General features: G+C 32.8%; 1 protein-coding gene across 1 annotated transcript in view; it reads right to left on the bottom strand.

Moving 5' to 3' along the window:
* Positions 1 to 814: 814 nt before the first annotated feature.
* LOC140432655 (uncharacterized) overlaps positions 815 to 11,427 on the bottom strand; it is a 101,250-nt gene continuing 90,637 nt past the window's right edge. Inside the window, exon 6 of the mRNA XM_072520690.1 lies at positions 815 to 10,914. Coding sequence (XP_072376791.1) covers positions 10,876 to 10,914 — 39 coding nt within the window. The 3' untranslated portion in view covers positions 815 to 10,875. The remainder of the gene's footprint in view (positions 10,915 to 11,427) is intronic.

Below are 11,427 nucleotides of genomic sequence, written 5' to 3'. Positions count from 1 at the left end.
AAAATGGAGATAAGGCAGACTGCAAAAACTACCATTGCATCTCAGTTGCCAGTACCTTAGTAGACTATATGGAAAAGTTATGAAATCTCTAGTCAAAAACGATTATGAACCACTTGAGACGGAAAATCAAGCAGAATTTCATGTTAAATGATCTTGCATCAACCACATCTACACTTAAACTGAACTTAATGTAAAAAAATGGCTGGGTATACGCCAGTTATTTCAGGACTTAATGAAAGCTTATGATGCAGTCCTCCTATGTAGGCTATGGAAAGTAGTAGAAAGCTGATCTATTAATATTACACTTCTGAAAGCAGTACAACGATTATACAAAGATCTTCGATTAAAAATAAAGATTAACAACCAGTTCTCGGAGAATTTTGGGGTAAATAAGAGACTAAGACTAATTTAGTCATCTCACAAGATCTGCAATTCATGACAAAACGAATAATACAAGAATCCACAAAACACGTAACAAATGAAACAATAAGACAAATTATGGACAGAACAACCATTTGATACGGACATGCAGAGAGAATCACAGACCATCGTCAACCGAAATAAATATTGGATTAGCAGCCACCTGGGCGAAAAAAAAAAACGAGGAAAACCGAAAACAACATGGATTGGTGGAGTCCAAAAGGCAATGTCATAGAGAGATCTATGACCAGAAGATTGAGAAACGGAAGGCGCAGGGCTCTACAAACCGGAAATTTAAATAACATTGGATATTCCAATAATTTGAGCAACGAGCAGCAGTGATTTACAGTAAGGTACAAATAAATTCAAACTGATTTTATAATATGTTCTTTAATAATCAATTTATTTATTACAAAAATTCTTAAACTACTATAAATAAATATTATTTTACAACATACAGTATATAAGAACTATGTTTATTTTAAAAATAAAGCATTTGTACAAAATAATTACAAATCTTAAAACTAAATGTGATTCTAAATTATCCGTGAGTTTATTTTCACTCAGTACATAAATATTGGTCAGTTAATTTTAATACTTATAACAATTGTTATTGATACAATGAAAGTTTAGATACCAACAAATGAAAATTTAGATATTCAAAAAAATATAAATAACATAAAAATAAAATCTTGATTATAGTATAAAGAGCACTTGATCTTTAAATGAGTTTTTAGAAGATTCAATAAATCTACAAAAATCTTCAAGAAAAACAGTAATCAATAATGTCTATCCATAGGACATTGTGACTTCACTATTAATCTGATTACTATTTTTTTTACTAAATTTAACAGCACTTGGACTAACAACGCTATTAAAGTATGAGGAAAAATAGTTAAAAAATAATGTTGTGCGTCACAGACCTCTGATTGCGGCCCTGTGCGTTAGCGAAACTCGAGAAGCCTCTCAGTCGCGAGATGCTTTGATCTTCTAGACTTTCGGATTTTTGCGTGGATTTGTGCGTTGTTTGGTAACTGTTTCGAGAATATTTAATTTTGATTATATAAGCTCACCGAGGTGGCCTTAGATTAGAAAATTATGTATTGGCGATTTAACATGTCAGTGCAAATTCTTTTGTAAGCAATAAAAATTAATGTAATTGGTCATTGTGATATTTGTTAGTATATATTAAAAAATAGAAAATCACCAGGAGAGGACAGAATACCGAATGAACTCCTAAAGTACGGAGAACCAGATCCGACCAAACAACTATTAAAACTAATCCAAAACATAATAGAATAAAACAGAATTCCTCAAGAATGGAGATCAAGCATCCTAATACCTCTCTTCAAAAAGGGAACCAATTGGACCCAGAAAATTACAGAGGAATTAATTTATTGAACACAACACTAAAATTAACAACCAAAAGTGATAACAAATAAACTGAATGAAATTATAACACTAGAAGGTTTTAGGTCAAGAAGATCATGCACCGACGCTATATTTATAATGAGACAAGTGCAAGAGAAATCATAAGAATACAACAAACCGGCATATCTATGTTTCGTGGACCTTACAAAGGCATTTGGCCTGGTCAAATTAAAAGACGTTATCTATCCACTTATTGTACGCAAGAGAGATACCTCAAAGAATAATCAAAACGACCGAAAATATTTACCAAAACAATACAATAAAAGTAAAAGTGGAAAAAAAAACCCTCCAGAAAACCCGATAATATGCATAGGTGACGATCGCATAAAACGCGTGAAAACTTTTAAATACCTTGGCACCACAATAAATGACCAATCGGATCCACAACAAGAGATAAAAACCCGAATACAAATGGCAAGACAAGCTTTTGTGAAATTCAGACCGCTCCTATGTAATCAAAACCTAAATTTCGAAATACGCTACAGAATGGTCAAGTGCTACATATGGTCCATCTTGCTTTATGGCATGGAAACGTGGACTTTGAAAAAAACATCTATCAACAAACTTGAAGCATTTGAAATGTGGTCATTGAGAAGAATGATGCGCATACCTTGGGTGGATAGAGTTCGAAACGATGACGTCCTTAAGAGAGCCGGCGTGGAAAGAGAACTCTTTGAATTAATTAAAAAACGCAAGATTGGTTACCTTGGGCACATATTGAGAGGAGCAAAATATGAAATACCACAGTTAATCCTACAAGGGAAAATCGAAGGTAGGAGTGGAGCCGGCCGCAAACAATTATCCTGGTTAAGGAATATTAAAGAATGGACAGGAATACACAATACAGGCGAGCTGTGTCACGCCGCCAAGAACAGAATTCTAGTAATGAGATAGTCGCCTACGCACTTTGGTGTATGGCATGTTAAGAAGAAGAGAAGGAAAAAAAAACTAACCGACCCTATTAAAGCTGACAATGGGATAAGACAGGGAGATTCCCTGAGTCCTCTATTGTTCAACCTGATTATAGATGAAATAATAAAAAAAGTAAGAACTAAAAAAGTATACCAAATGGAAGAAAAACAACTTAAAATAATCTGCTATGCAGATGACGCAATTCTACTCTCTCAAAATGAAGACGATTTACAATGTATGCTGCACCAATTTAATATAACCGCCAGAAAATTTAACATGTTAGTTTCCAAAAAAAAAAAATGACAAAATGCATGGTTACAACAGCAAATTTACTAAGATGTAATTTGGAGCTGGAAGGTCAGATAATAGAACAAGTGATGAAGTTTACATATCTAGGATCACATTATATAGCTACGGAAAGCTCCAAACTGAAGGGAAATATTAAATGAATAGAGCAAACAGAGCCGCAGACTGGCTGAATGAAACAATATGGAGAAATAAAAATATCGGAAAAGAAATGAAAGTCAAAATTTACAAAACAGTCATCAGACAAATAATGACAAACGCGGCATAAACACAACCAGAGCTAGAAGTGCAGATATACGACGTATATGCAAGGTGAAGAACATCAAGAACTGGGTAAGAAATAGAAGAGTAGAATGGAAAGATCATATATGCCGAATGACATCAAATAGTGTAGTAAAGACGGCAAGAGACGGTTCCCCAATAGGAAGACGATTAGTAGGAAGACAACGAAAACGATGGAACGACAACTTACTGGAGGCACATTGAAATACAGACAGAGTCATGTCTACATAAAAAGAAGAAGAAGAAGAAGATATTTGTTAGTTAAACCACGTTGTGCTTTACTTAATCTTTGAACCCACAGAAAAATATAACAATATTTTAGAGTTAGAATGGAAGTATATTTTGGAAGTACCTTGTATACCAAAAGTTATACACACAATAAAACTACCAATAAAAAACAAGTATATTCACTCTGATACATTACGAATAAAATGTACTATGAATGTACTAAATGTTGTAAATAATTTAAACAAACGTATTTAAAAATTCATAGACATTGAATTTATCTTTTGTTTACTTATGTAAAACACAAAAATAAAGGTGTACTGATAATAGATACATACAGACGACCTCAAAATAATTATGATCAATGCGCAAAATATGGAGTAGTATCACAATAGGGAAAATGTCGCCAAAATTGGAAGCTAAAAAGTGATATAAGTAACAGAATAGAAGTGTTTGAGATGTGGGCTTATAAAAGAATTTTAAAAATAAAAGTTGGGTCGATAAGGTTAAGAACAACGACGTTAAAAAAAATGAACAAGGAAAATGATATATTAAATACAATTAAAATTAGATAATTGCAGTATCTGGCTCACATCATGAAAGGTGAGAGATATGCGTTGCTGCAGATCATTATACAGGGAAAAAAACTGGGCAGAAGAAGCATAGATCGACGACGTATATCCTGGCTAAACAATTTGAGACAATCGTACAATCTATTAAGTTGTTTAGAGCAGCAGTATCAAAGGTGAAGATAGCCGTAATGTTAGCCAACGTTCGTAAAGGAGATGGCACAAAGAAGAAGAAGGGAAAATGTTATCCAAAGTATAATTACAATCATATTATACAAAAACTTATTAAAAATAAAGGTAAAGACTAAACTAACTGAAACAAAAGCTTGAGGTCTTCTGATATAATGAAAAATTTAATTACTTAAGAAGATAGGTGAGGAAACACAGATAAATAGAATAAATGGAAGACTAAAAACTAAAAAAGTCAGTCCAGACACTATGCCAGAAAATCCAAATAAAACATCTTCTTTTCCTATATAAGCAATTTTGCTTGTTCATTGACAGCTTGTGGCCTTTATGAAAGATTGCCAATCCATATCTTGTGCGATTGGTCAATACTTCTTCTACTACCTGGTGATTTGTCGTTTGCTATTTTAACGACTCTTGTGTCCGCCATTCTACTAATGTGATTGTTTCATCTTTTTTTCTGTTTCCTGTTCACTTGTTTATACCCAGTACATTACATTTTGTTCTGATCTAGTCACTCCTCATCCGGTCTCTCAGCGTGTTTCCTGTAATTTTTCTAAGTATTCTCATTTCTGTTGTTTCCAGCATCTTCTGTATTTTCTCTCTGTTGTCTTGTTTTTGATATGTAAAACCGTGATGTGTGTTTACCGTATTGGTTCTTATATTGGCCTTATTGTTTTTGGATTTCATCCCATGATTTATGTGTCAGTTATGCCATATGGTATTATTAAGGCATCCTGCTAATCTTGTGGCATGTTAATTTCTCTTAAATTTAAAACTTTTGACATCGTCTGAGTAACATATTTTTAATTTTATTGTTTCCGATGAATACAACATAGGTCGACAAAATAGTTTACTATAATATTTAACTATTAGTAATTTCTAATAACAGAAAAATTGAAAAAACAAATAATAAAGAGAGATTAAGATAAAGAAAGATAAAGAGAAATTGATATGAAGAGTAAGAGAAAAATATTAATGGAGAGAAAGTTATAAATGCAGTTTTAAATACTTAATATCAAAATAATGGAAAGGATCACAAACAACAGATAGCGAGCGGTAAGAAAGAACAGAAATAGAGTGGTCATCGAAGTCAAAGCAAAAATAAATGGTAAGAGAAAACTGTATGAAGATTGACAAAAAAGTAGAGCTGTAACCTTTTTCAAATGTTGCAGATGCAGATTGAGATGTTTCGAGAAGTGATGTGAAGAGGACCAAGTTGAAATTTTATGCAGAGGGGTAAACTTTTCAAGCAAAAATGAGCAAGACCTTTTTTACCAGTCCTTAATAGAAGCAGAGCCCGTACAGAAGAGGAGGTAAAGATTAAAACCAAAGATGAAGCTGAAGATGTTATTTTACACAACAGTAATAACGATACTGCAACATTTTCTTTATACCACCAGGGAGTTGCTGGAAAGGGAAGTAATGAAGTTTGTTCTTTCATAATTAAGTATATTGACGAGAATGTTTCAGCTAATGTAGATGAATTGTACTTATACAGCGACAACTGTACAGGACAAAATAAAATCATACGATGATTAGGTTTTTAATGCAACTTACAGATAGTGGAAGATTCAAAAAAGTTGTCTATAGACTTCCAATAAGGGATCACTCCTATTTGCCATGTGACAGGGTCTTCGGCCTTGTAAAACGAAACCTAAGGAAACATGATAGATTCTAACTTTGAAAGATATAACAGAAATAATACTTTCATCTACAAAATAGAGGAGATTTACTGTGGATTTAGTGGAAAATGCAAATGTTTTGGACTTTCAAAGTTGGTGGCCAAAACTTTACAAGAAAAATACTGTTTCAGAAGAAAGTAAAATTGAGAAAAACAAAAAAAGGAAATGTTTACTATTTCTTTTTTACTTGCGAAAGATTTAAAAAAGAAGTGGTTGTTGTATCTGATTTTATAGGTGGATTTATTAGCAAAACCTTCAAATTATTATCTAATCCACTGTCTATTGCTGAGCCATCCTCCCCTTCTTCATTAGCAAGAAAAACTCATGAATCAAAGGTACCAATTCATCAAGAAAAAATTAATGACCTGAAGAAACTTCTGCAGTATGTCCCTCAAGAACACAAGTGGTTTTACAATGAGCTTGCCCAATGGCCTACAGTTGCAACCAAAAAATGAGCAAAAATGTATAAAATGGCAATTAATTGTAGCTAATTGTATTGTCTTAAAACTGTTTTAATAAAGTAAGATTAATTATAAATAAACACGGTGTAAATTCATCCACCAATCAAAACTTTCCCCGTAAAACAACACTTTTGTTTATGAAAGGCCATTTGTCAGCTATTTTCGATAATAAAAAAAATACAATATTGATTGTAAAAAGTGTAACTAACATGATTTATTTGGATTTTTAAGGTCCTTAAAATGTTTCGAAAAATCAGAAAAGTATAAAATCGTTTTTTATAAAACTAAACAGTTTTTTCTTGTTTTCCAAAATTTATATTTTGTGACAAGAGGCCTTTCATAAATAAGCGATTCAATTTTAAAAGACGAAACTCTTAAAACTGAAATTATTGTTTGCAAAAATGTTTGTTGACTATTTGAATATGAACAGTTTAGAGTAACATTATAGTGTTTTAATAAATTTTCACCTTAGATTATGTCCTAAAAGTATTTACACCTCTTTGGATGTTGCAGCAAATATAAATACACTTGGGGCGTACTTATTGAAAAGTACATAACTCAGGTAAGTATATTACAGTCTTTGAATGAACTATTCCGTACCACATTTTTTATGTTAAGATAGGTATATTTATGATTTGAAATGATAATTTATTTTTTTATTACATGACAGTTATGTGTATATAGTTTCAAATAAGGTAACATACTGTGAAAAAGACATCTATTGATCTATACACATTGCGACTGTTTCCAGTTTTGTGAGTAGGGAATTTACGTTAAAAAGCAGTTGTGTCACGTCAGAAGTGGAAATCGAAATGTCAAATAAACTTGTTTTTAAAGCAAAATTGAGGACTATTCCTATTAAAAAAGTAAATTGTATAAGACGCTACAAAAAATAGCTCCAGAAGAATATTAACACAACACAAATAAACTTTTTAAAATCAAAAATTAGGATGTCAAAAAACTACAACTGCATTTTTAACGCAGTTAAATGTAAACTATTTTATAAAAAAAGTTACTCTACTGGCACTATTAATTATTTGGAGAACTAATGATAAACATAGGAACAACAAATCTATTTATAGATAACTTTGAAATTGTGATTTTTTTTGTCATTTTCTATTCCGAGTTTATTGTGATGTCTGTGCTATGCTTAATGATGAATTCATGACCTTGTTTGTCAGGCACATTCCGATTTTATAATCTATTATGTAGATTTATACAAACATTTTCCGCGTAGTCATTAGGTTTGAGGGTTTACAGCGTGTCGAGAGTGTGTATAATAACCAATATGTATAAACATATTATTTTTAATTACAAAGAACTTGTTTAAGACTATTCCTGTTCGTGCTACAGGAAAAACACGTGCAACATTCATATGTCTTTCACAAAAAAAAATTCTAGAAAGGGAAATTTCTTTCATCTCTTAATAAATAATATTAACTTCGTATATACAGCTAATCTACGATAAACATATTATATTTTATGACAAAGGACTTGTGTAAAACTATTCCTGATCCAGCTACAAGCATATAATATACTTCATATGCGTATCCTTCACATTATATTTAAAAATATAATTGATTTGTTACCCAAATTTAATAGTTAATAAAAGCGTAGTTTTGATTTCACTGGTGTACTTGAGAACAAAATAAAAAGACAATAACAGCTTTTTATGAAGGAACTAATAAAATAAAAAAGCATTAGTGTGAAAAATTATTAATTGATAGCGTGTACGAACTCTGTGGGGGTATTCGCGTAATCAGTAACTCTCCGCAGTATACCGCAGTTACTAACAAAAAATGTTTACTTTATAAGAGATATACTTTTATAAGTTTACATTTAAACTGGAAAACATCGACGCAAAATACTTTTGGAAATGATTTTATAGGCAAAACACAGTCAAAGGAATGGGTCGACCGGTTTAAAAACGGTCGTAGATCTGTTGACAGTGACAAACCGCAAAACAAGTGACACAAGTCTACCTTCCAGCATTACAGTATCGTAAAATATCTAATGTATGAGCTTGCAATTATATGTGCATATTTGTGTTTTTAAAGATCTCAGAAGAGAAGAGAAGTAGATCCATCGGAGAAAAAAGCGAACTTATGAAAATAGAACATTGGAAGAACTTGAGGCATTAAAAAAGGAAAATCACACAAGAAAATTCTATAAAAATCTAAATAAAGCAAGAAAAGAATTTAAATCAAAGATCGGACTATGTAAGGATAAGGAGGGGCATATACTCAATACAAAAGAAGAAGTATTGGAAAGGTGGGTGGAACACTATAAAGAACTACTTACTATCGAAGTAAAAGATCCAAATCAACCACCCCCAGGAGCAAGCAACAATACACCATTGGAGCCTCCATCAATTCAAGAAGTATGGGATGCAATAAAACACCTAAAAAATAATAAATCTCCAGGAAGTGATAGTATACCCGCGGAATCTATTAAATGTGGAGGTGCTACTCTGACTAATCATATCAATAAAATCATACTGAGAGCCTGGAATGAGGAACAAATCCCTGAAGAGTGCTCGCTACATGTAGACTATAGTTATAGGGGAATGACCCTCCTTAATACAGCATAAATAAAAATATTTTCGAGTATTTTATATGGTCGCCTGAGTACATTTTCAGAGGAGCTTCTTGGCGAATATCAAAGTGGTTTTAGGCCTGGTCGAACAACAGACCAGATCTTTGTGCTAAGGCAAATACTGGTAAAAACCAATGAATTCAATATCGACACATACTATCTATCGTAGATTTTAAATCGGCCTATGATAGTGTCAGATGGCAGATCGGCAGATGAAAACCTCCTGCTTATATTTGAACGAAGGATCCTGAGAAGAATTTTCGGTGGCATCTGTGAAAATGGTGTTTGGAGAAGGAGGTCCAACTACGAGATATATCACAGATGTAAACATATATTTGGTGGTAAGACTAAGATGGGCAGGACATCTGACAAGATCACAGCAGAACAAAGCTCCTACAAGAATCCTTATGTCAAAACATGTGGGAAGTAGAAGCAGGGATAGGCCAAAACTCAGATGGAGGGGTGGTGTAGATGAGGATGGTAGAAAAATAGGCGCAGCAAACTGGCATCAGTTGGAAATGGATAGAACTACCTGGCGTAATAGACTTGGGAAGGTCGAGGCTCTTTTATAGGTCTGTAGCACCAATGATGATGATACTTGTGTTTCGGGACTAGTAACAGAGAATTTGGTAATGACCCACGTGTGTGCCAAACTAATTCCAAAATTGCTCTGGCAGGAGCGAAAAAAGTTTAGAAGTAGCTCAATATAACTTAGTCACCAATCATGATTATATATTTAAGAAGAACTTTACTCGTGACAAGAGGTGAAACAATCTACAAAGAATTTTATGGTTATGTTCTAAAAAGATTGTGATAAGCCAAAACGGTAAAATGTTTGGGTTTTTCGTCACAGTAAAACGCCACCAAATTAATGCAGTTTTTTTGACAAAACGTAAAGTTATATTCTAGACTCCAAAGGCCTCTATTGATTAATGATGAAAGATGGAACAGAAAAGTGACAGTGGACGTGCAAAAATAGATCTAGTGCGGGTGACGCCAGGTGCACCAAAGTTGTAAATATGAATTATAGGAGCTGTATAGGAGTTTAAGCTGTAGCATCATTGGAAGAACAAGAAGACAAAGCTATACAGACAAATGCTTCTTCTTTTTCCTTTAATAATAGCATTAAAATATAAACGTAAACTAAATTTTAGAATTGTTTCAGTGCATTAAATCACCGACGGAAGTTTGTAATATTAAATTAAATGGGGATTACTTCGAAGAATACCACGAGCTGGATGACGAGGAGTATCATATTGCAGAGTCCAAGAACAAAGATTGGATACTTTTAGATTATATCTCGCATTCTTTATTTTTGTTACAGTCTTCTGGAAATCGTCGAACATACATTCAATTAAATTAAGAGATCACATTTTAGTTGACAATATGCCACTTCTACAAACACATATCTCGCAGCTCCTGGGTACTTTTAGGAGCTGGTGTATGTCTTAAAATACGTCATTTAAACTCATCTCAGATATGGTTGATGACTAATTTCAGACAATAAAAATACAATGCTAGTCCACGATGAGCACAAAACGCATATGATTTAGCACTACAATATGACACATAACTGTAACATATAAGAAATAACATTTCTTTAAGAAAGTTATGTTTTATTTACATTTATAATTTGCAAACCTAATCCTACAGCATCACAATTTTAAAGTAATCTACTAAAATTTACTCTTTTACTTCTAAAATTGTGTAAAAAATGTGCTACAGACGTTTTGGTATAACTTTCAACAAAACCTAGTTTGGACTTTATACACTCTACTTTCGTTTCTTAAAATTAACCTTTTCTTATAAGCCTTTTGTAGGGGGTGTAACAACTGTCGCTACCTAAAACAAAAACAAAAACATTATCCTATTATAGCAGAAATCATAAGAGTTAAAATAATAAAGCGCCGCTTTTTCAAGGAGTCTCATTGAGTCCACGGTGGTTCTGTCTAATGGCTCCTAAAAAAAGTTACTATAGAAACTTTCTGACTAGAGTCTGACTAGAGTCGATTTTACATTTCTTTTATGCTTTTAATAAACGAGGTGGTCTAACAATACCATTTAAGGATCGTTCTGAAAAATTGAAAAGGCAAAAAGGCATATAGAGAAACCTTAAAAGCTACTCCTTTATCTATAAAAGATAATCTTATGATGATAATAACAGGTTTATCTCATCATTAATAGCTTCTTCTTTTTCTTCCTCTTTATAAGCAATTCAACTAATTGACTGGCGCCCAAGAGAAGACAAACGCAGCAGAGGACGACCACCAACACGCTGGATGGACGACATTGGACGAATATCCAAGAAGAGACCTATGTCCAGCAGTGGACAGAAGAGGTTGCATGATGATGATG

The sequence above is a fragment of the Diabrotica undecimpunctata genome, chromosome 1 (assembly GCF_040954645.1).
Source record: "Diabrotica undecimpunctata isolate CICGRU chromosome 1, icDiaUnde3, whole genome shotgun sequence".
Lineage (NCBI taxonomy): Eukaryota > Metazoa > Arthropoda > Insecta > Coleoptera > Chrysomelidae > Diabrotica > Diabrotica undecimpunctata.
The sequence above is the reverse complement of the archived record's forward strand: the minus strand, read 5'-3'. Positions and strand labels throughout refer to the sequence as shown.